Below are 25,210 nucleotides of genomic sequence, written 5' to 3' on the forward strand. Positions count from 1 at the left end.
TATTATTTCTTTGTTTCTTTGCCCCATATAATGACAAAATCATGAAATATGAATGGTTGTGGTTTGTAACGTCATAGTTTCGAGGTTTGGAAAACACAGTTTCATAAGATTTTATGACATTTTATGGGCCAAACAACTGTTATTTTTTTAATATTCTTATTATATATTTTGTCTTATTTTGTCTTATTTCATTGATATTCTATTCCTATTTTGTATTTATCAATGTCTAATCTCACATCCGAATGATATCATGACACACTAATAAAAAGTTAGGGTTAGGGTTTAATGTATGGAAAACGTAAAAAAGTTCACGCTACAGTGATATTATGTCATGAAAGTAGGGCAAGTAGAAGCAAGCAATTGTGATTCTCTCATCTCAAAGACCATGTGTAATATCACGTCTACTCACTCATGCCTTGTTTTCATATGCACTTCCTGTTTTATTTTGTATTCACCCTCTCATTTCAGAACCTGACTTCCTCCCCTTGCGTGATTTCCCACTTTGATTAGTCCTGGTCTTTCCCTCGTCATATTGCCAGTTCGTATCGTTTGGTCCATGAGTTACATTCCCAAGTTCTTTCATTGCAAGTTATTTGTGTTTCCCTGGATTGGTTTACCCGTGCAGAGATTTGTTTGATCCTCCTGACGAGGGCCTTCTGATAATGTTTTTGATCCTCCTTGTGAGCGTTTTTACTTTACTTTGACGTTGTGTCTTGCATTTGAGTCCTCCAGTCTTGTGTCTAAAAGCATAACACCGTGCGGATATAAACGGTTTCAAATGGTCCGACGTGACGCTTGGGTGCCTCTCACCTCCTTTAAATGTGCCTGGAGTTTTGTGACTCATTCATCATCCAGTTCTGCAGGGCACTGTTCACAATGGAGCGATCATCGATGTGGGATGTGGTCAAAGCACATCCACTTCAATGCCTTTCTGTGACTCTTCCAGTCTCTCTGTATCTCTGTTGCAGTCTGCTGATGACACTTTAAGCTCAGTGGCCACTTCCATCTGAGAAGCCTCTGTTTGAAGCCTCACAATGCCGAGGTACTTTTGATCAATTGTTAGGTGTCGTCTTGGTCTCATGATGTCAAAATGTGAACAGTATGATGGGGAGGACTGTTTAAATACCCATTCTAATTGAACCAGGCAATGTATTGGTTGATTCATGGATCAAACCCCTGTTTGTGAATTTTGCCATTAAGCTCCTTGTTAAAGAACAGCAAGTTGTGCAAAAAGTACTGAAACATTGAACAGTTGGACATATGCATTTAAAAGTTTAGAGAAGGTCACATTAAGTTCACCTGTAAAGTTTATAGTGCATTTTAGGTTCATCTGAAATTTTACCTGAAAGCTGAATGTCCCCAACTTTTGTGAGTAGTGTATGTATGTGACCTTGTCTGTGTAAATATCGCTGTCTATTATAGTGTTGGGAAGTTTGACTTGTTTTATTCACTTGGACCTTTTACTCTCGGCCAGTAAATTGAACAAATCTTTTTTTGAGTAATTTCGTTCATTTTTACAGCTGGTGGCGCTGTTAACCCTCTTGTGGTTCTCAAACACTTAACACTGAAGGCAACATGGTTTGCTTCCGCTGACAAAGTATAAATGTAACAAAATACCACAAGCAATTCAAAACAAATGAAAACCTAGGAAAGCAAATACACGCCACAATAAAGTGACTTGTGTCCTGTACCCAATGGCAGGGACCATTGTTGTTTAACAGCAGGACACATCACTAGTCTCTTATTGCATTGTGTGTGTGAAACAGGACTCATGTGTCGTGTGTTTGATTCATGTAAACACAGACAAACTGTGATCAGGTGTGAGGAAATGTTACCCTGCGACACCGAAGCCCAGTGTCTTTTAAATTGTTGTTAAATCGCTGTTGATGTGTGCAGCTGATGTTCCGGGTTGCTGTGGCACAAGAAAAGCGAAACTAAAACCGCTCATGCTTTCACTTTCGTTTTTAATATACAGATACTCTCGGCTGGCGGCTGCAGAGATGCAGTCAGCAGTCCATGGTAAGTGCTTATTTATTTTGATTTTATTTCATATATTTGATCCTTCTTGACGCGGTTTCATGGGCTTTAAAGTGTGTGTGTGTGTGTGTGTGTGTGTTTGCCGGTAATGAATGGCGCAGGGTCTGCGATTGTCCTGAGATGACCTCGTCTACAGGGACAGAGCAGAACAGACCGCGTGTGTATGTGTATTGTTGTGCCTTCACTTACTGTACATTCACTGAACTTACACTGAGGATATAAGAGGCGAGAAAACCCCTTAAAACCAGTAAGAAGTTCTGCGTAAAGGCTTGCTGTCAAATGTCAGAAAAAAAACCATTCCCTACAGTTTATATAAACGTATTGTTTTATTTCTACCTGAATTATGAACCACTACAAATTATAATGGACATGTGAAAAGAAACTACCCCCACCCCCCATTGGAATATTATTTTTGTGACCTTGAACCCAAACATCACATAAGTTTATGCTTGCTTGTTATTAGCACACTGAGATGCAGTTAAAACCCTTTTCCTCCCATCACACACAGTGTTTCACTGTGAACTTGACCAAACAACGAAATCTAATCTTTACTAAATGAACCGCAGTTACAGACATTACTTTGGAGATCACAAGGTTTCACTTTCATATCCCAGTGTCACTTAAACATTAAAGCTGCTGTGTGTAACTTCAATTTTAGATGATTTTCCTTGTTGATGTTATTATTTAGTGTAAGAAAAACGAGCGCCGTTGGTTTATCCTCGCCTCGGTCATTTCCTTCTTCCCTGCCTCTGTGAACAGAGTAGCTAGAGGTGCATGAGAGCAACTTGCTGCAGCCTCTGAGCCAGCCAGACTCTGGCCGTCATCATCATCTAAATTTGATGGACAATGACAATGATTATTCGTACAGTAAAAGTTTTCTCACATTAACTCAGTAGACGGGGCTTGTGCTGCCTGGAGAGTTGAAAGTTACCTGTGGCATTAATAACAGATGGCGTCCCGTTGACTGCTTGACTCGTCGCTAAGTAGCAGTGTATCAAACACACAACAGTCCTGCAAATGAATTGTATGCTGTGTGGCCAAATGTTTCTGCATTTTGGACGTAATGGAAACTTTACAAGTGTTGCAAGTGACCGTCTTGTCGGTCTTTCTTTTCGCAAGAAATATAACCACGCTTTAGAGCGCTTTGCTGCGTTGTGCACCAAAACAACGCAGTGCGTGTGTGACCTAATGGAGCATTTGCAATGAGCGGAACCGATTCATGAAGCAGGCATACTAACGGTTCCGAGGAATCGATTGACTGCGCTTCTGAAGAAGAACCAGTTGTCGATTCCCATCCCTAATCAGATCTGACAGAGGAAGTGTAGTGTTTGTGCTTTTCAGTCATACACACTTTTGCTGTTGCCTTTATGTGTCTTGAAATAAAACCTAAGTACGTTTATATTGAAGTGTGAGTGTACAATCACCTAAATGTATGACGTTTCATTTTTATTACACCACAATAAACCATTTACATTATATATATATACAGTATATGTATATATATATAGATATATATATACATATATATGTACCTTTATATATCATTAATATCAGGAGCTTTGTTTATGTTTTGCCTTGTTTATGATGTGTGCTGTTTGCTGCCTTCTTGGCCAGGTCACCCTTGTGAAAGTGGTCTTGATCTCAATTGGACCTTTATCTGGTTACATAAAGGTTCAATTAAAAATAAATAAATAAAAAAATGGATAAAAATGTATTATGGACAAAATGTTTCTTCCTTTTTCTCTGTGGAGCTCCCCCTACAGTTTCAGAGTACATATTTTTACGATACAAATCCGATACAAACCAAAAAAATCCTATAAATCGCATGCTTCACTATGTACAGACTGTAAAAATGTAAATAAAAATCAGCAAACAGAATTTTAGCTGGGTCGTGTTTAGGCTGTTGATTGAATTGAATATTTGTTACACAGTTGGAGAATGATGTCTTTGAAATGACAGCTTCATACGTTCATAATTGGTCTAAAATGACTGTATTGGACTGATATCAGTAAGTTAAAGTTAGTTAGTTAAAGTTAGTTTTTATTAATCCCCTTAGGGAAAGTATTCCTCTGCATTTTGACCCATCCTAGAATTGGATCAAGTCAAGTTCCCTTTCCACTTGGCCATGGGCTGCCCATTAATGAATTAGTATTGGTAGAAACTCGGGTTTGTGATATCGCTGTCGGGCACAAAAAAAGTGGCATCTTCCCAACAGTAAAAATAACGCTTGATGTTATATATTATTTATTGCTACACCCGAGATGTGGCGGGATCTCCTGATTCTCCTGGTCAGTGGCCCTGATTTTACAAAGCAGGTTTTCCATTAACAGACAGGGGAGTGGAGCCAGCCTTTCAATCTCCCCACAAATAAGACATTTAACCATCACAATGACTCTGGAGCAGTAAAAATTCTGCATACTTCTGCTTTACACACCTTTTACCATAGGTTCTCCTTATATACTTGGAAAGGATTCAATAGATGTTGCAGAGTCCCTACAAACTGTACCTATAAATTTCACTTTAGAGTGCCTGAAAGCCTCCCAAGGGTCCCAGAACCCCACTTTGAGGACCTAGTGACAAAGGGACCATAAATAAACTGCATAATGACTGTGAGAATTTTTTGGATTTCCCTGTCATTTCATTCATTTGTAATTTGTCTTCATGTGTGCATCAGCTGATGGAGTCTGACCATGGATGAGGAGGTCGACCCTGGTGAAGAGAATGTGAACTCTGTCTTGGCCCAGGAATCCTCAGAACTGTTCCAGATCCTTAGCAGTCAGTCGGCAGCTGTCATTAAAGACTTGCTCCTGAGGATGCCCAGTCGTGCTGGAGAGTCAGTGGACGCCACCGGCTCCACCGCAGCAGAACTCGCCAAGGCCATGTTGGAGTATTTGACGGTAGCCAGTAACGCAGAGTGCTGCAGTTTCGTACAGAGCATGTGTATCTTGTGCGAGAACATGCCCATGCGCCTGGAGTCCAGGCTCATGTCGGTGGCGGCATATGCAGACTGTGAGTATGAAAAGGAATTGGATTTCAATGAATTGGTTTGTTTTGAACAGGAAAATACACAGAAATTGTAATGCAGGGAGACACAGAAAATAATAATACAATAATGACAACTGTCCTCTGCATGTGAGATATTTACAAAGGTTTATCTATAAATTCAAGGAACTTGAGTGTCTGTCTGATGATAAGGACATCAGTGTTTGTGCAGTGCTGACTTTGACGTTGTTTAGATAAGAAATGCAAGAAATATCGGTTGAAAAGCCACAGATGTGTCACTAAAAGAGCCTCTTCTTTTCTTCTGACCTCCTCTCACACAGAGCTGACTTATTAGTGCCTGCTGCTGCAAGGCATTCTCGTGAGAATCTAGAGTTCTCACCAGAATGCATTGCAGTGCAAGCATCTATTGTAATCCTACGCGTTTCTTCTTCTTTTTATTATTCCTCTTCCTCCCAAAGTTTGCCACATAACTCCTCCTACAGTTTTGAGAAAACCCCGACACATGTTATATCAAAACGTGCGGCTTGACCGGGAATCGTGTTCAACACCAAAAATACACAAACACAAAAATACTCCAAAAAACAGGTATATCCTGAAAATGGGTGATTGTAATTTAACTGGGGTAAGCGTTGGAATTTTACACATATTTAAGATTATAATAACAGACTGTGTGATGTTAACATAGACCTTTTTTTTTTTTTATATGAGTGATTTCACACAGGAAGCGTTTCCAGTTGCACACTTGAAGTGGAAGTGTGGTCACATGTCCGTTGCCACAGTTCAACTACGTCTCTTAGAATCACGGAGAAAGTATCTTTAACATATTCAAATTTAGGTGGTGCTCTTACTCACCGAGTTAGTGAGTAAATGGGCAGCATTTGTTCCATTAACCTTTTACACATTTTGCATTTTGAACACCATCCAAAGCATCTCTTAAAAATAAAATGTCGCTTAACAGGTAGAAAACACACAGTAATTCACTAATTTATGGTGAAAAGTAGTCTGTAGTTGGAGGAGACCGGTTACCAATCGTAATGAATTAATTCATGATATTAAAATGAAAATCGAAAGTAAAAAAAAGTGTTGGTTCACTCTGGGATTCCCCAAGATTGTTTTTTTGTGATGATATAGAAAGTAAAAGTTAGACGCTATGAATAGAAAGTACAAAATATTTATTAACCCTTAGAACAGAGAGCATTGTGGCTGCTTTTTTCCATTACTTAGTTTAAACATACAGTTTATACAGAGGTTATAAGAATGTGCAATGTAGAGTTATACTTATATCCTTTTTTTTTTTTTAGCACAACCTAGGTAATCTGATGAAAAAAATAAAACATTTCACCAACTATATAAACACACCTGAGCAAAATGTTTAAAATCTGATTTAATTTGTGAAATTTGGAAACAACAAGTTTTTTATGAACAAAAAGAAAAGAAAAACAGTCTAATTTTGTGACTTCTGCACAGTTATCGCTACTTTATATCGGCATTTTTTTAAAGCCTGAATGCGTGACCTATAAACACATACACTAGGTGCACCTACGTTGTCTATTTATATGTCATGGAACCTTTTGTGTGTGTGTGTGTGTGTGTGTACGTGTGTGTGTTTTCTTGTGCTGTAGATGAAAACTCCACCTCCATTCACAGTGTAACCAAGGAGGAGTCGTCATGGCCTCATCCAGAGGAGCAGCAGCTTATGAAACGCCCACGGATCGGTACAACTTTCTCACTGCGCTTTAAACGTTAAAATACAGTGGCGTAAATAGGTTGAGCAAAGTCAACTATGGACTTTTTCACAGGAGGCAGATTTATTTCCAATCAGATCATTTGTTCTCTCATCACCCTCCTCCTCTTCCTCACATATTATTCAAACACTGGTATAGTGAGATTAGATTAAGCCGAACAATGGCGAACTGTAGATCAGTTAAAAAGACTTAAGAATACTAAAAACGTGGATTAATCTCCAACAATTACCAGGGAAATGTCTGAAATCTCAATATTTAACAGAGGATTATTTTCTTGATTAATCAATTTGTTGTTTGGTCCATAAAATGTTGAAAAATGAGAGCTATTAGGGAGTTTTTTGCTGATATCTGATACTGACTTTGGCACAGGTGTGTGTGTTATACATTATAAATTATAAATTATAGAGCACTACCGTCTTGGACGTAGCCCGGGCCAACAAGGTCCATGTCCGGTGTTGAGGAATAAGGAGAACCTGATGAAAAGTGGGCTATTGGAACACACACACACACACCATAGCTGGACTGGAGCAGAGCAAACCCCAGTGAGAAGGGAATTGTGCGGAGAATGTGGCGCCTACAGTGGGGTATGCTTCGAAACCCAACATCCAGGCTGTTGCTAGCTCAGAAGAGGAACTGACTATCCCAGTTAGAAATTGATGAGGTGCAACGTACGGCTGACCTAAGCTGCATGTTGGGATAAGCTGAGATAAGCATCAAGAAGATGGAACACGAGAAACTGTGAGGAGTACAGGCAACTGTGGCCCCAGTGGTGATAGGAACACAAGGAGCTGTAACCCCCAAACTGAGAGAAGCTGACTCAAACAGATTCCATTTCAGGAACAACATCTGACATCTCTTGTCGAGAAGATATTTGAGCAAGGCTCCTCTGGTAGCAGAGTGCACATAAGCTTGGACGTCATTTACGTCCGTTCACTCTTCTTCATTATGTAAAATAAATAAAAGTAGTAGCCTTTATAGCTGACTCTTTTAATCATAAGTCACATCTGGTGTAAGTCACTTGGTGTGTTTGCAGATATCCGATAAAGTCAATATTGTGCCCATAATGTCGTGCGTCCCTATGAAAAATGTTGACTTGTTTTTCCCAGACCTTGAAAATGATGTTTTGTTTTAGGTGCTTTCCAAAAAGAATCCGTTTTAATGATTTAATGAGCCCCACTTAAACTCAATCATTGACAATGTAGTGGTTGATTAATCGCTGACTGCAGCCCTACATGAACGTTTGCATGCCGCTTTCATAATGGATTCACAAGTACATTTCCTGAAGGTCTGGGAATAAAGAGCTTTACGTGTCTGACTGTGTTAGCGTGTGCTGCTGTCAACGACATGAAGACGCAAACATAAAAGACAGAGAACGTGATCCCATTGTTTTCATTCCACTTTAATGTGTTAAGTGTGGGAGTGCATGTGGTATGTTTACCATGTGTGTGCTGGGTATTGAATTACCTGGACCACTGCAGTCGTCAGATATGAAAGAACAACTTTCTATTTACTCACTTTATTTTCATTATGGACTGACTAAACAAATATGTTTCTTGTATTTAATGTTTAATTTATGTTTTTGTATTTATTTATTTATAATTTTCAATGGAGAGACAGACCATTAGTGTTGGTTAATAGCTGGTTACTGAAGTTATGCAAGTTTGTTTTATTGTTTCTTATCGTTATCATTAACAGTTACATTATCAGATGGCCTCATTGTTGTGGAGCTACATAGTGTGTAGTTACGGCTAAGGGAAGCGTCTAGCGTTTAAGGGGAAAACAGTCTGAGATTTGTGTTTAGAAGGAGCTGCACAGACCCCGGAGATGATCAGATGGTTCTGGAGCCGTAGGGAGGAGTTATATGGAGTAATTAAAGCAGAACTATGCAGGAATTTTACTTTAATTAAACAGCTTTGGAGTCATCGTGATGGTTAAATGTCTGGTTGTGGGGCAGATTGGGGGTTTGTCTCCACTCCCCCTTCTGTTTGTTACTGGAAAACCAGTCTTGCAAGATGAGTCCTTGGAAACTGGAGGTCTCGCTCAGTTTTGCGAAAACACAAATTGCTTCGTGGCACTTCATGGCGTTATTTTAGAAGCTCAGAAAGAAACCGAGAAAACGACTCTGACCGAACGTGGGGCCACACACGAGTAAACAACAGACCAAAAATGGACCAGACTTATAAAGAAGTTGCATGTAACCTGAATCAAAACACTGTGTAAGACGCAATATATTACACATGTCATCTGCTGCTGTAATATGGCTCATTACTACATGTATGAGGTGGGGAAAATAAACAAATGTCATCCTGTGGTATGGAGCACATACTAACCTACTGTCTGTGGAGGTCTGTGCACTATTGAGAAGGCTTTAGCTCCCAACAAGTAACAAGTAATCTTATACAAAGCTTTATAATTGTATTTTGATTGGAAGAAAACACCCTCCAAAATAAAGTTTGTTGTTTTCCAGGTGTTGCTGCACACTTGTATCTATTTGTATGTTTGTCTGTTCATTTTTCCATTTAGTTAAAACTTTAAGTCCCTTACCCTTAACTTACCCTCATCTAGTTAATTTAATTTAATTTATTCTGGGTATTTAATATATATCTAATTAATGGATGGCTGGCACTAACCCTAGAATCTGCAGTCTCTTTAAAACAGGGCTGCATTTTTCTCATTACGGAATGATTTCCTCTGTGATGGAAATGGTCTTCAGATCATTCTTGCACTCTCTCTCCACAGACCACTGGGGGCAGTACATTGCGGCAGTCGTGGACTTAATGCGGAGAAGGTGGCAGCGGCTGAGTGAAGGCCTGGTGAAGGAGGTCCATCTGGAGACTGTGTGGATCAGCCCGAGACCAGCAAACAGAGGCAGGGACAGACCTGATCAAACCCCCGGTCAGGCGGACAGAGTGAACAGAACACCAGGTCAGCGTGATGAATTCCTTATCATGTTTCTTTCGGTTAAATTAGGATATTTAGAGGAATTCACCTCCATGTGGAATGAGATTCTGACGGTCGATAACCTTAATCAAAACTATCATGGTATTCCCTCCTAAAAATGGGGAGGACACTCACTAAAACAAATTAACAATCAAACAAAAACAATATTATTCCTTGGTAACACATGGTAAGAAGAGGCAAAAATCCTCAGAATTCCACCAAAGTAAAATGAGGTGGAAAAGGGAAGGAGGTGGACATCTTATTGCAGGCGTCACTGTGGCAGCTAAATGTCACCTCCATCATAAACACACCTGATCAAGTGCGCACACAAAGTGGTGAGGAGAGCGGGATGTTTTACCATGACCTTTTGATTTCACCTTGACGCTGTTAAGCAGCAGAAACAGAAATAAATAAGAAAATAACCAAAAAAACGAGAATAAATCAATGTCCTATGATGTTACGTGTATAATGCACACAATGCATGTTTGTTAACTTAAGACATGTCCTCCACTTAACTCAGAGCCTGATGGGGATTTTGGTTCTCCGGAGTCCAGAGTGACACTGGACTCCTTCCTCCAAGGATGTGCAGGAAAAGTGACCGTTGTTGTTGGCCTGGCTGGGTCAGGAAAAACTCTGCTGACGTCTTGTCTCGGACAGCAGTGGGCACATGGTCTTGTAAGTACATACCTTTTTAAATCATTCGATATCTAGTGGGTTCAGCACCTTTGTTTTTGTGTTATTCGACTTGTGGAGGGTCTGAATTACATACTATAAATAACCAAAACATTTAGTATCATTTTAGTATCGGCTCAGCTCACTTGGAACCTCGCCTGAGCAGGTACCAACAAAAAGCACCAGGTACCAGATACTATCACTGATGGAGTCGAGCCGAAAACGCCACACAACAATCATCAACTATTTCTAAAAGTGTGACACTGACCAACAAGCCTGCGACACTCTACGTGCGATTTTAATGTGATAAAATAAAAATAACACGTCAAGGTCGCTGGCAGCCCTATGTTTGTTTGTGTGTATTTGGAGTATTTTATTCATCCCTTGCCTGTGTTTCTGTCCCCTCACACTCTCCTCTCATCCAGGGCCCAATCCCTTTATCCTACCTCTTTGTCCTGCTCGAGTTCCGTCAGCTCAATCTACTGTCCGGCCCTCTGTCCCTGTCTGAGCTGCTGTTCCGACACTACCTCCCTCCAAACGGGGGCGACGATGCAAAGGTAACATTAACGGTAACATTATTAAAACAGTGTCCTCGTGAATCAGAACTTTTCTTGCAGGATTTCTACCCTAATTTAACAGCTTCGGAGTCATTGTGATGGTTAAATGTCTTGTTGCGAGGAAGATTGGGGCTGTCTCCACCGTCTCTGCCCTGGAGTCCTCAGAATCAGGAGATCGTGCAAAGTCTCGAGTCTCGCTTCACACACACACTCCCTAGCCAGAGAATTGAAAAACACAGAAGAATGCAAAATGGACATGGGTCCACGGCTTGTGTTCGCTGGCTCCATTGAAAACAAGTGCACATGGCCAGGAGGAGAGGAAGGGAGGGGGGAGTGTCAGCTGTGAGTTTTTACCACTGTGAGGATAAAGAGGTAGACGATGGATTGAGGGAGGTTTGCGGTTCTGTCGTAAAAATCTGTAGTGGCAGCTCCGTAGAAAAAGGCAACAAAAACGACCAGACTTGCAAAAGTTCTGCTTTAATATAAAAGAAGGAGTATTTAGGAGAATTCTTTTTCTTACATTCTGCATATTCTCTGTGTCTGGTCAGCGAGCTATCCTGGATTACCTCCTGTCCAATCCAGAGCAAAGCTGCTGGGTGCTCGATGGCTACGATGAGTTTCACGACAGAGTCTCCAGACAAGAAGCGCAGGGGGAACCGTTGAGCCCAGAAAACCCTCTGCCCGTCGCGGACCTCATCTCGGGGCTCCTCAGCCGTCAGCTCCTCCCCGGATGCACCGTGCTGATCACCTGTCGCACTCGTGACGTCATGGATTTGGACGCCGCTTCTGACAAAGTGGGCCATCTGCTGGGATGGGACTGTCCCGACATCAAGGAGTATGTGGAGAACTTCTTTGGAGTGAACGGTAAAAACCTACATAAAGTTGTAGTAAAATGAATTAGAGGTTCAACTAGTGAAAACACCATCTTACTTGGGTTTCTCTGCACTGAAGTCATTTCTATCTTCTCTCCAAAGGTGACTCAGCAAATAAAGGCCTTGGTCAAAAGGCAGCAGACCTCCTTCTTTCCAACCAACACCTCCTGGCCATGTCTTACCTCCCAGCCCTTTGCAACATCTGCTGCATATGTCTGAAACATCTTCTGCAGGAAGATAACGAACAATCTAGAGAAGAGAGGGGAAGAGAGACAAGAAGAAAAACCCCTGAAAAGGGACCAAAAGCAGGAGGAGGTGGAGGAGGAGGAGTGCCGGCTGCAGGGGGAAGAAGAAGAGGAAAGAATGAAGAGGACATGGATTGGACGAATAGCAGAGCTCAGCCGTCACACACCCAGATTCCCTCCACTCTCACCCAGGTCTACTTCACTGTTCTTGATGCATTTCTCAGCCGTGACAAAGCAAAGGCCACAAAACATCCACTGAGGTAACAGCAAAGACTATTGTTTCACATTTACAACCACAAACAAATGGTTTAAGATGATCACAAGTTGTAAAACAAGGGGAAGGTAATAAACAGTAAGCAAGCATCAACATCACCATAAAGTGTAGGAAATACTGAGAAATATGAAATATAATACACATTTTTATACAACATTATAATCAAAATATGCAGTTTGTCACTTTCATGTGATCTTTCATTAGTTTTGTTCAAATAATTTATTACATTACAGTAATAATTTAATGACATAAAAGATCAAATAAACTGTTTCTTCTCCTGGGAATGGATTGTATATAACTATTTATAACTATAAAGTTATAAGTAGTAACTAGTACAACTATTAAATTGAATGTATTCTTGCTTTTGCTGATGTAAAATGTTCTTTTATTGTATGTCAATGTCTATCCAAACTGATATTTGTCAACACATTTAACCTCCTGCTCATACACTGTAAAAAAAAAAAAGAAACCCAAAAAAGGGTAATGCAAATGCATGTGTTTTCTGTTTTCTTCCTCGTGCAGCTCTGTGTGTAAGCAGACCACTCTGAGTCGCTATCAATCTGAGATATGTGAGCTCGCTGAACTGGCTTGGAGAGGTTTAGAGGAAAGCAAGATCCTCTTCTTGAAGGAGAATATTCCTGACAATGTTTTGGAGTTTTCAATCAGGACTGGGCTTCTCTCACAGGTCACATAATCCACACCCTGAAACACTGTCACACATGTAAACAGCCAAAGTTCCTGGCTAATGACTAATGACATGACAGTTTTAGTTTTAAATAAATAAAGTGTATCTGTCTTTGAAGGTGGAGCTCAGGCTGGAGGACGGTTTCCCTGCCGAAGCCTATTGTTTCATTCATCTGACCATTCAGGAGTTTCTGGCTGCCGTCAGAATCATGAGCAGTGATGATGTCACTGACTCACAGCTCAAGAAAAGGTAAAGAAGGAGGGCCAAATGTTCCACTATAACAACTACTAATACTACTACTACTAATAATAATATTCATTTTGAATAAGTAAATGCAAAAAATGGAGATCAATGATGACAAATCAAAAAGAACATTTAAAATGTGTGTATATACTGTATATATATATTTGTGTACATTTTAACATTTTTTAACATTAATTTTTATTTATCACTTTATTCATCCATCCATTTTCTACTGCTTTATTGCAGTGCCCATCTCAGCTGATATAGGGCAACCATTCACTCTTACTCTCATACCGACGGTGAATTTAGAGTGACCAAGTTACCTAATCCTCATATTGCATATTGCATGTTTTTGGAGAAAACGCACGCACACACGGAACAGAACATGCAAAAAGACCCTTGTTCCAACCGGGGCCCAAACCCAGGTGTTCTTTATATTTGTTACTGAATTTAAAGCTGTGTCACCTAACTTATCTTTTCTAAATATGTAGCTTGCTTAAAAAGACAGGTTAAAATACTAATATTTGAGGTTAGGTGAACTGACTGCTACTCTGTGCACTGCAACTAAAAATAGAGCCTGGTAACTTAAGCTTGGAAAAACTTCTCAACAAGAAGAACTTATAAAAAATTTATAAAAATTATTATTATTATTTCAAACTAACTTTTAATGCAAAACAATGTATATAACGTTTCTTACTGATGTACAGACAGAACATTTGTTAAAAGCTCTAGACAAATAAAAACACTTTGCTTCACATTGATGTAAAGCATCTTTCAGAATTTGTTAAAAGAGATATGTAAATAAAATGTACTTAATGTAATGATTATATATTTTTAATTGCTTTAGTTAACATGGATCATTTAAAGTCTAATAAATGTGCGTTTCGCACACATGTAATTCATACTGGAATCATATCTATTCACACATGTATGATTATATATTTGAATCTATTATTTTCTATTTAAAAGGGTAAAAATGACAGGTATAAAACATTTAAGGGGAAGTGAACCTGTCCCTGTTCTGTAGTCTGTCAGTAAAAATAGACTCAGGTCACTTTAGTTTGAAAAACAAGTCACAACAACGGCAAGAGAATCATCATGGGACTTCCAACCTGATTTTAAACATAAACAATGCACAGAGTGGACGTCTAAAATACTTCATCTTTAAACATGCAGGGTTTATTTTTTTGGGATTATTATAATTATTTGTGTGCTGTAGGACTTGACCAAATAAAGTCACACTGTATATTCCAGGAATAACTTGGCGGTGGAAGCAAAATGAGCTGTAAGTGGATCCGCGTCTGTGGGACATGCGTGTGACCTGACGCCCTAAAAGGAGACACACACACACACGCAAACACACAGCAGTAGGGGTGTGGGAGTGTGTGAAGTAGAGTGTGGGTGTCAGTAAATGTGAGACTCAGCTGTGACGCAGCTGAAGACAGCTGAAGACTTCAGTATAAATACCAGTCTGTCTGAGGAGCGAGAGAAGAAGATGCTGCAGCTTCTCCTCCTGACAACGCCGCAGTGTTCAAATCCTTACATGCAACATAGATACATAGATAGATACATAGATAGATAGATAGATACATAGATAGATAGATAGATAGATAGATAGATACATAGATAGATAGATACATAGATAGATAGGTACATACATACATAGATAGATAGATAGATAGATAGATACATAGATAGATAGGTACATACATACATAGATAGATAGATAGATACATAGATACATAGATAGATAGATACATACATAGATAGATAGATAGATACATAGATACATAGATACATAGATAGATAGATAGATAGATAGATAGATCCATAGATAGATAGATAGATAGATACATAGATAGATAGATACATAGATAGATAGATCGATAGATAGATAGATACATAGATACATAGATAGACATAGACTTTTTGAGAGTTTTCATACTAAAGTCCCGATAAATCTCAACGGTGTTCATATCTCTGACAAACTACCACAGAAATGGTGAGAGAGAAACAGAAAGAAGGAAAGAAGAAGTACACACTGAAAGAGCTAACAAAGGAGTTCACTACATCCGGTAGAGACTAGATGAAACTTGTCTGGATTTTTGATGATAGAAAAAAGGGGAGGATAAACATATCACGAAAACAGCACCACATACAAGTCACCATGACATATCTCTGACAACTATGATAAGACTTTCTGCATGCCTTATCCTGTTTTCCTTTTGCCACTACACAATTTAGTTTTATGTTTACACTCGCTTTGGCAACACAAACGTTGTTTCCCGTGCCTCTGTGGTCCTTTGAATTTGAATTTATAATTTAGATAGGTAAATAGGCAGTGAGAGAAAAATAATAAATAATGGTTTTAGTTTATTTTAGTTCATTTTGAACATAAAGAAGAACATTTATGTTCATTTCACAAGCAGACATACAAACCAAATCATCCACATTCATTAGCTTCTTCTCACGAGGAGTGAAAAGAAGTTTAAAACTGATTTAATCTCACCCCTCCTCCTTGAAGTTGTCTGTCCTTAAGTTTGGTGGATTATTTGTGGGAGTTACACATACAAAAAAAAACAACACAAAATGCAGACTCCTTTTACAATACCCACCAAAATAAAAAGAAATGTCTGTGTCACGACTGTCACTGTTTTGATTATGTATGTAAAAAAAAATAAAATAGGCATATTATTACAGTTACCCTAATATCACTGGGAAGTCACTGTAAAATAATGTAGATGTGTTCCATTGTCAAATACTGACGTTGTTCTTTCTTTCTTTTTTCTCTTTTCTTCTCAGATTCAGTCTGAAAACCCGTTGGATGACCAAGTCAGACCATCGGACTGTCTTCACGGACTCTCTGCACCTTTATGTCTGTGGTCTGGCTTCAGAACAGTGCACTCCAGCCTTGGTCCAGTTTGCCCGGGCCTCTGGTCGAGCAGGACTCCAGAGTTGGGTGCAGAAACGACAAGCCCTCGTTCTGAAACTGCTGAAATCCCTGTGCCACAACAACCTGACCGGACCAAAGGTGGAATGGACAGATGTGACATTTTCTCTTTTCTCTCTCTCTTTTCTGTCTCTTTCCTTACTCATCCTCCTCTTCCTCCCCACATATCCCCAGATACTGGAGCTTTGCCACTGTGTTCAGGAGAGTCAGGACCAGCAACTGGCCAAAGAGACTGTTGGTGCAAGATCCACTCTGGAGCTGCGCAACATCCGGCTGTTGCCCAAAGACATTGATGCTGTGGCATTTGTAGTCAACTCTGTTGGTGATAACGGCATTGGGTTGGATTTCAGAGCGTGCTCGATGGAGCTGGAGTGTCTCGATGTTCTGCAGAGGTGTCGCTACATTCACCACCTCAGGTGGGTTGACACGCAAACACAAAAATGTGGAATTGTCTGGTGGCAGAGACGTATGTGAGGGTGGTGCAGGGCATGTTTGGAGTGATGGATGGGACAGCGAGACAGGTGGTACACTGAAGATGCAAGGAGTCGAGAGAAAGATGCACTTTCTTTTGGTTTTTCCTTTTAGGACCTCTTTCTCTTCACTAATAATAATTGTAAAAAAAGAAAAATCAATTAAATCAGTGATTATGTTCTTATATATCCTCCTTATCCCCCACCCCCCTCCCCTCAGGTTAAGAGTCTGGGTGTCATCCTCGACACGTCAGTAATATTACGCGGTCTACGCAACATTTAATCTTCAGTGAGAGATTTTAGGTGGCTGGTGGTATCCAAACATTAATGCCTGATTGATTATTTTACGTTTTATTTAACATTATTTGTGTGTCTTTAGCTTCCGGAGCCGCAAGTACGATGACAGGTTTGCTGAGAAGTTGTCCTCCATTTTGTCCGACTTCCCTCTCCTGAGAAAACTAGAGTAAGATTAAACTTCTTAAACTTTATTTTTTTACTTTTAGCTTAACTGTAGAAATCATCTTTTACATACAGTGTAGTATATACAATTATTTAACCTTTTAAAATGGAATATAATTCAATATCTCTCCATCATCATGTACAGTACACTAAACTTGTACATTCTGCCATTCTGTTGAGTAAATAATGTTCCTATTTATAGATGAGACGTGCTGGAAGTGTTTTTTAATCATTTATTATTGGTAATTGACAGATTTTCCCTTGTCTTGTGTAGGTTTTGCGGTGCCAGTCTGACGGCCACGGGAGCAGCGAGTTTGGCCTCTGCTCTGGAGAAGTGTCTGCACCTCACTGACGTCAAGTATTGATCTCCTTGTTTTTCCATAAGCAGACATTAATCTCATGCCACGTGTAAACGTGTGCTCAGATGATGCAGGTCTGAAATGTTTTTTTTTTAAAGTCTAAGTGACAACAGCCTGAAAGATGATGGGATCAAACTCATTGCCGATGTCGTCACCAAACTGCCCAGACTAGAGTCTGTAATGTGAGTTTATTCCAACACTGCAACAATGAAACGATTAATCCATAAAAAATTCATATCTTAATTCAACTATTCTTGACAATCTCAGATTTTTCAGCTTCTTAAAAGTGAATATTTTCTGCTTTTCTTTTCAAAGAAATGTTTAAAAATGTAGACATTTACTATTATTATATTTCATGTATTTTTATTAATCCCCTCCCTCTAACACTGATGTTGAAGATGTTATTGATGATTATTATTAGGGCCCGAGTCACAAATGGCAGGGGCCGAAATGGCTCCTGCATGAATTTGTCCGAGGAACCTTTTGTTATCCTTCAGATTATTATTATATGTGTGGATTTGCGGTTACTTTTGAGGGGGTTCACGGGCATAAAAACTCTGCATGGAGGTCAGGTCTGTGAAAATGCGATATTGAGATTAGCACCCTATGTAAATGAAACTGGCCCGATCATGCGTAATCTCAAATCTCAATCTTTTGTGTTTGTGCAACTTACAGGTTTAGTCGGAACAACAGCTCCCTGCAGGCAGTGGACTATCTCATCGGGAAAATGTCTTCACATGTGAACATCCAGAGTGTCCATGCAGAGTAGGACACACACACACACACACACACACTGTGCTGTTGCAGAATCTCGATGATGTTTCATGAATTGTTGTCCCGTTGCAGTGGAATGAAAGAGGTGACGATAACTTTCTACCAAAGCTCAGCTATGGAGTGGTGAGTTGAGTTTTTATGGTTTGATAAAATGAATAAAACCATTAAAACACACTGTAATGTTGCCCTCACTTATACGAACACTTCCTTCTTCTTGTCACACATTCACATGTGCAGCCATAAGAAGAAACCTGAACCAACTGTCAGGTAAAAACAACAATAACACTCTTTGTTATCACATGTTATCGACTTACCAAAACATAAATCAGCTTCCTGGGAGAACTTTGCTCTGTCTTTGAAGGTAAATTACGGGTTGTTAGCAAAGTTCCACATTCTCTGATTTTATTTGGGTTTTTTTGTAAAGAATTGAACTTGCCTCCGAACTTGTAATAATACTTATTCATCCCTTTTTTTTAATCTTGATTTAATCTCAATTTCTCTCCAGTTTAGTGAACCAGAACTGGACAAAGCCTGAGATGCAAAAAGTTGGGAAATCATTGGCTCGTTGCCCCGCCCTCTCCGTCCTGGAGTGAGTAACCGTACCCATAATGTCTTAAAACCACCTACTTTAATCAAATACAATAAAAAATAAATGAATGTTGAAGCTGTACTGTGTAACTTATAAACATGTCCATGACATCGATGTTACAAACCATGTTTTTGCACTGCAGGTTGTGTTTTTACTTCATTTGCTCACTTTTGGGCAGTAAATTATATTAAATTTGATTTGATTTGATGAAAGGTCTTGACAGAAACTGTTGTTATATAATAACACAAACATTACACATTACTACAGCTCTAACTTACACTTTTACGTGTTAATACCACTCACTAAATGGTGTGTGTGTGTTTGTAGTTTGTCTGGAGATCAGTGGGATGAAGACATTCTGGAGACGCTCACTCAACTTCTACCAAAGGTCAACGTCACCAACAAGATCCTGTAAGACTTGATTCATGCATCATCTCTAAGTACCATACAGTGAGCAGTATAGGTTCAAGTATAGGTAATAATGTGAGTTGAAGCTAAATGTGTTTAGTGTGTATTTTAGTGTTTGTAGTTGATTATATTGTACATATTTACACTTACATTTTCCGTCTGTAAATATTGGCAAAAACAAACAAAACAAACCTGCTCACCGTCCTTATTAAATAAATAAACTGTTTGTTTGATGATGGCGTGTTGTTGTTCTTTTTCTTTTCTTCTAGACTCAATGGCAGCTGCTCGTCAGTGGAGGACCTGGTGGTTCTGACCGCTCTGCTGTCTCACTGTCCCGCCGTGGTGGAGCTTCATATCCGGTACGACGCCGCATTACACGAATGCTATGAATCTGTACGTGGAGGATTCCTCTTTGGTTTGAAGCCGTGGCACGTGCATTCATGACTGTCTGTTTATGTCTGTGTTTATGTTGAAGACTGCAGTCTGATCCAGATCCTGTTCAGGTGTCTGTTGTGTATCCTGGAGGCAGCAAAAAGCCGGCAAACACTAAAACACTCTGGTATGTTTTCAGTTGTCAACTTTGTCATTTCAAATTTTATTTACTGTATTTACTTTTTTTCCCAACCTCTTTAATCATCTGGATTAGGGTAGAGTTTAGGGCTGAAACGATTAATCCATTATTAGTCGATTACTAAATGAATCGTCAACTATTTTGATAATTGATTATTCGGTTTGTGTGTTTTCGAAATAATTAAAACCAGTTTCTGTGATTTTCCGGCTTCTTTAATGTGAATATTTTCTTGTTTCTTTGCTCCATATAACAAAGGAATCATTAAAACCGAATCATTTTGGTTTGTGGTCCAAACAAGACATTTGAGAACATCATCATTGTCAGCATTTTCCAACATTTTCTGGACCAAACGATTACTCGATCGATCGAGAAAATAATCGACACATCACTTTTCATTTGCATTAACATATTATTTTATGGTGGCCAGATGTTGTTGTCGTCACTGATGATGGTTCTACTGTTGTCTCAGTCTCAGCTTCTGTGGGCTGCTGCACAACGATCTGGAGCGAGTGTGGAGGAGTTTGGGGACCTCGTGTGATCTCACTGTGCTGGAGTAAGACACTTTGCTGTCAACACATTCTCTCTCTGTCTCTCTCGCTCCTGCCCGCGACAGTAATTCTACATTCTTCACTTCATCAGCTTGTCCAGTAACAGTTTAGGAAACAAGGGTCTGAAGAAAGTGCTGGATGTCCTGCCTCGTCTGAGCAACATCCAGGAAATCAAGTAAGAGCAGAATTTTAAATAAAACCAAATGTGTGTTTGGTAAATTCAAATAAAGGGTAATTAGCAGCGGGGAAAGTTGTTTTTATGTTGATATATGATGCTGCTGCTGCTGCTGCTGCTGCTGATGATGATGATCTAATGACCAATGACACTGTTGCCTACATTTCCCCTCAGAACATTATTCAGTATAAAGAGCTAGAAAAACTAGATGTAGATCTAGTTTTTTGTCATTGCACTTGGCTCTGGCTGCAATGTTTACTCGATGAATTGATTAATAATCGGTTACTTAATCAATTATCAACTCAGTTACCAGTTTGAGTTTATTTTTAAGTAAATAAATCAAGGTCTCTGATTTTCCAGCGACTTAAATGTGCATATTTTCAGGTTTCATTAAAAGTGAATCGTTTTGAGTTTTGGGAAACAGAGATTAACGTCTTTTTGACATGTTATGGACCAAACAACTAAGCAATCAGTTGAGGAAAAGAATCATGAGATTATAATTTGTTTCAGTGTCAGCAACAATGGCATCAGCATGGAGGGAGTAGCGACGCTGGCGTCTGCTCTGAGCTCCTCGAACAACTTCACCGAGATTAACATCAGGTACTGAGATTTCTGTGTGTGTTTGTGTGTGTGTGTGTCACCATGGCAAGGAGCCCTTTAGAGCTGCTGTTAAACAGCTTTATATTAAACAAAAAACAAAAAAAAACACATGTTCACAGAAGCATACTCATTTGCATAGAAATGAACTTATTACAGTTGACAATGGTAACTTGATAACTTGTAAACTGGCTGACACTGACGGGCAGAATTCTACCACAACTGTAATCTGTGTCTGTTGGTTTTACAGCAAGGAAGGAAGAGGCCGTGTCATCCTGAAGTTCTGCACCGACAGACGGTAAAAAAAACACTTTAACACTTTAATACACTTTCATTTGAATGATAATAAAACTAATTCTGTGCTTGTTGCATTTTGCAGTGATGACAAACAGCAGCTGAAGACGTTCAGGTAAAGCAAGCTGATAATGAGCTTGTAGGAAAATATTTATCAGCTATTTTGTCAGTCAATTAATGAATTAATTTGTCAAACAACAACAAATGTGTTGGTTTAGTTTTTCAGACGTGAGATTTACTCTTGCATTTCTTTGTCTGTAAAATTTACATTTTAGTTTTTAGCATATAGCAATTCAATTCAATTTTATTTGCACTAGAGGCAAAAGATATGCAGCCATCTGCCAAGACAGGTTGGGGTGAAAGGAAAAAATGGGGGACAGAGGACAGGTGGGGGACAGAAAGGACATGAGGGAGGTGAGGTAGAGTCAGACCAGGAGCAGATATACAACAATTGTATCAAGTTATAAGTTCAGACAAGTGTCAAGTTCCGTTTTATTGACTAAATGATTCATACATTTTAATCTCAGCTCTACACTCATTCACTTTTGTGTAGGATGAACGACAGCAGCCTCCTGCCGTCCGACGTAAACATACTGTGCAGGAAACTGGCCAATTGTGACTCCTCCCACTTGGAGTTAGAGTAAGTGCAGTGTTGATATTACTGTGTTATTATATAGCGTATTTCGAAACAGGTTGACTTTTTAGTAAAATGTTGTTTCAGTTTGTCTCACAACGCATTGAAAGTGGAGACGATCAAGAGTCTCCTCCGAGTTCTACCGAAGATGGTGTCACTGCAGACGCTCAAGTAAGACACTTACTGTGTGCGTTGCTTTCATTTGAGTGTGTAATCAGTCAGTTATCAGTCCGGTCACTCATTGGCAGCATATCTGCAAATCAGTCGACCCTTTAACATTTATGTAATTTAAATAACTTAAAAGGTAACTTTACTTCCTCCAGTGTCAGCAACAGTATTGCATCATCAGCCGAGGCACTGATGTTGGTCGACTGTTTGACGGTCAGTCAATGCATCACATCAGTGGAGCTCAGGTACGTTTCTTTTTTTCCTCTGTGTCGTTTTACTTCCTTTTCTAAGGAAAATTTAGACGAAAGAGCGTCCTTTAATGACAGCTGTTGTTCCTCAGGCCTCAGGGAGAATGTTTCATCCATTTTGACAGAGCGAGAGCAGAACAAGCCAAATGCAGGTTTGTCAGCAAAAAAACATCACATTCAGTTTGACTTGTTGATCTCAACTGCCTATATAATGTTGTATTAATGTGGCATAAAAATGATATAAGCACAGAAATGAATGTGTAGTTTATAAACCACTTTAGAAAGGAGAAATTAACTCTAAAGAAACAGCAGACCTTGATGTACATGATGTTTTCTCAGAGCAGTTTATTAATATATAATATATTTACTCTCCTCTCTTCTCTTTCCTTGCTGTGTGCACAGATTTACTCATTTTAGCCTGAACAGTGATGACATGGAGAGGCTGATTGAGGTTCTGCTGCAGGGTCCTCAACTGTCTGTCCTAGAGTATGTTCTCTCTCAAATACTCTTAAATACATTCACAGCCACTTTATTAGGTACAAAGGACACAGGAGTGGCACTCGATGAGGTTCGAGTTATTGTTGTGTTGGTTTGTTCATGTTCCATCAACCATGCCGCGTTCAAACGTTCATATTTACTAACTAACTGTATCCCAGCCAGCATGTGTCCATGTGGGCCACATAAGGGTTATATTTATGGGCCGATAATCTTGTTCCCAAACTGGTTTTTCCATGGTGGCCCCTCCTGTGTTCTGAGGTCCATGTAACTGAAACCATATAGGACCTGCACACTTAAAGCTCATGTACCCACATAGCCTAGAAAGGGTACTTACATGGGGTGCATGGACAAACCTGCTTGGGGTCCACATTGACAGTGGCTGGGACTGAGTTCCTGTCACTGTGACCGGCTTGTAGATATTTCCATTAACAGGCAATTGAAGAGATGAGCTGTACCTAATAAAGTGGCTGTTGAAAGCAGCGCTCTCCTACCAAACTCTAATGAGCAACTCTGTCCTCTGGCTGCCAGTTTATCCAGTAACCAGCTGACAGACGATGGAGTGAAGTGTCTCATGGATTCTTTACCAAAGCTTAAAATCACCAGCTTTGTGAGGTAAGACAGAAAAATAGTGTAACAGATGTTGACTGAAGAATAACGATTGTGAACATTGTCTTCATGTGTGCAGCCTGAGCAACAACACACTGACACAGCAGGGACTGTTGGACGTGGCAAACACACTTTGTACCTGTGATGACGTCTCTGCTGTGGAAGTCAGGTGAGTCTGTGCAAGGTAGAAGCTGGGCCGTATGGGCTAAACATTATATTCTAGTATATTATGGCAGAAAAGTGTTTATACAGTCTATAACTCAATTTACCACACAAAAAAGGGTTGATTCCTGTGTGTCTCTTTGTCCTCTGACTCAACCCCTCTGATGGCTGCTGGTAGTCTGGGAGTAGAAAGGAAGTGTCTCATCTGGTTCAGTCAACACGGAGGTTGTGAAAAATCCCTGAGGTAAGACGAGTATTTACTAAAAATCCAACCTAGGGTCTGTTTTCAATCGTTTTGGGATTGGAATCCTGGGTCAATCATCAAATGTGTCATCCATAGAGTATACAGGAAGTTACCGCATGAACAGTAACAACAGAATTTATTTTTATTTGCATTTAATGTTCAGTTCTTTTCCTTCTTTTCCGTCGCTGCACCAGTGTCAGAGAGAGTCGTTTGGAACAGGAAGATCTGGTCAGATTATCAGAGATCGTGTCTCACTGTCCGACTCTGACCAAACTACAGTACGTCTTCTATTTTTAAATGTTTTCCATATGTTTTCATCTGAAAAACTCCATAACTTCTACCTTTCAGGACGTTTGTAAACTAAACACATGCTGTTGTTCTATGTCAGTGTTGATCATACTCTGCTCATAGACACAAACATAGACGTACAGTACATTTCTTTGATTTTCAGGTTGAGGAACAATTCACTGCAGTCAGAGTGGACTGAAGACTTTGTGAAAGTGTTGAGCGTTGGTGAGAGAGGATGCCGTGTCAGGTGAGATGGAGACATTTACATAGAGTCTCTGTCAAATGTGGTAAACTGGTCTTATTGTTAGAAACAATGACACTGAACAAACACTTAATGGATCGGTTAAATCAGTTGAATTTTACCAACTAACTTGCTTCCTTGTCCATGTCTCTGTCCATGTCTCATAATGGCAAAATTCATTAGTGTATTGAAGTGTGGACACAAAATGTAGATTGGAGACAATGAAAAGTGGTGGTTAATGTTTAAGTTAAGTGATTATAATATGTCATTTGTTGACGTGCGCTCTGTGACTAAACTGTTTTATTTAAATATAAATATTTATTTAAACTGTTTTATTTAAATATACATATTTATTTAAATTGGAAAGGATATCGGCCAAAAACCCACATCAGCCCACCTCTAGTTCACCGTCTTTTAGATCTGTGTTGCTTTACAAACAGCTGATTAAAGTGCTGATGTTTAACTAAATGTATCTTTCTGTCTTTCTCTCTCTCTCTCTGTCTCTCTCTCTCTCTCTGTCTGTCTCTGTCTCACTCTCCTCATCAGTATTGAGGAGAGTTGGATGAGAGGTGAAAAAGCTGTCGGCCTCGTGTGTCGCTGTCTCCAGCTCAGCAACATTCACACCATCAGGTGAGACGAGCAAAAACACACAAT

The 25,210-nt window shown here is 39.6% G+C and overlaps 2 protein-coding genes across 2 annotated transcripts in view; one reads left to right on the forward strand and one right to left on the reverse strand.

Moving 5' to 3' along the window:
• The window catches only part of necab2 (N-terminal EF-hand calcium binding protein 2), a 521,316-nt gene that overhangs the window by 286,540 nt on the left and 209,566 nt on the right, over positions 1 to 25,210 (reverse strand). The gene's annotated exons all lie outside the window — the stretch shown is intronic.
• The window catches only part of nlrc5 (NLR family, CARD domain containing 5), a 33,351-nt gene continuing 8,698 nt past the window's right edge, over positions 558 to 25,210 (forward strand). The window contains exons 1-39 of the mRNA XM_044035762.1: positions 558 to 1,042; positions 1,976 to 2,019; positions 4,712 to 5,046; positions 6,663 to 6,755; positions 9,525 to 9,710; positions 10,246 to 10,400; positions 10,823 to 10,954; positions 11,503 to 11,818; positions 11,929 to 12,331; positions 12,868 to 13,030; positions 13,149 to 13,279; positions 16,076 to 16,304; positions 16,398 to 16,639; positions 17,073 to 17,156; positions 17,427 to 17,510; positions 17,610 to 17,693; positions 18,187 to 18,276; positions 18,358 to 18,408; positions 18,523 to 18,552; positions 18,791 to 18,874; positions 19,202 to 19,285; positions 19,552 to 19,641; positions 19,758 to 19,841; positions 20,323 to 20,406; positions 20,493 to 20,576; positions 21,087 to 21,176; positions 21,424 to 21,471; positions 21,553 to 21,582; positions 22,021 to 22,107; positions 22,189 to 22,272; positions 22,425 to 22,514; positions 22,610 to 22,669; positions 22,920 to 23,003; positions 23,544 to 23,627; positions 23,701 to 23,790; positions 23,962 to 24,027; positions 24,222 to 24,305; positions 24,479 to 24,562; positions 25,103 to 25,186. Of these exons, the coding sequence (XP_043891697.1) occupies positions 4,728 to 5,046; positions 6,663 to 6,755; positions 9,525 to 9,710; positions 10,246 to 10,400; positions 10,823 to 10,954; positions 11,503 to 11,818; positions 11,929 to 12,331; positions 12,868 to 13,030; positions 13,149 to 13,279; positions 16,076 to 16,304; positions 16,398 to 16,639; positions 17,073 to 17,156; positions 17,427 to 17,510; positions 17,610 to 17,693; positions 18,187 to 18,276; positions 18,358 to 18,408; positions 18,523 to 18,552; positions 18,791 to 18,874; positions 19,202 to 19,285; positions 19,552 to 19,641; positions 19,758 to 19,841; positions 20,323 to 20,406; positions 20,493 to 20,576; positions 21,087 to 21,176; positions 21,424 to 21,471; positions 21,553 to 21,582; positions 22,021 to 22,107; positions 22,189 to 22,272; positions 22,425 to 22,514; positions 22,610 to 22,669; positions 22,920 to 23,003; positions 23,544 to 23,627; positions 23,701 to 23,790; positions 23,962 to 24,027; positions 24,222 to 24,305; positions 24,479 to 24,562; positions 25,103 to 25,186 (4,367 nt within the window). The 5' untranslated portion in view covers positions 558 to 1,042; positions 1,976 to 2,019; positions 4,712 to 4,727. The remainder of the gene's footprint in view (positions 1,043 to 1,975; positions 2,020 to 4,711; positions 5,047 to 6,662; positions 6,756 to 9,524; positions 9,711 to 10,245; positions 10,401 to 10,822; positions 10,955 to 11,502; positions 11,819 to 11,928; positions 12,332 to 12,867; positions 13,031 to 13,148; positions 13,280 to 16,075; positions 16,305 to 16,397; positions 16,640 to 17,072; positions 17,157 to 17,426; positions 17,511 to 17,609; positions 17,694 to 18,186; positions 18,277 to 18,357; positions 18,409 to 18,522; positions 18,553 to 18,790; positions 18,875 to 19,201; positions 19,286 to 19,551; positions 19,642 to 19,757; positions 19,842 to 20,322; positions 20,407 to 20,492; positions 20,577 to 21,086; positions 21,177 to 21,423; positions 21,472 to 21,552; positions 21,583 to 22,020; positions 22,108 to 22,188; positions 22,273 to 22,424; positions 22,515 to 22,609; positions 22,670 to 22,919; positions 23,004 to 23,543; positions 23,628 to 23,700; positions 23,791 to 23,961; positions 24,028 to 24,221; positions 24,306 to 24,478; positions 24,563 to 25,102; positions 25,187 to 25,210) is intronic.

Source organism: Solea senegalensis, linkage group LG10, assembly GCF_019176455.1.
Source record: "Solea senegalensis isolate Sse05_10M linkage group LG10, IFAPA_SoseM_1, whole genome shotgun sequence".
Classification (NCBI taxonomy): domain Eukaryota; kingdom Metazoa; phylum Chordata; class Actinopteri; order Pleuronectiformes; family Soleidae; genus Solea; species Solea senegalensis.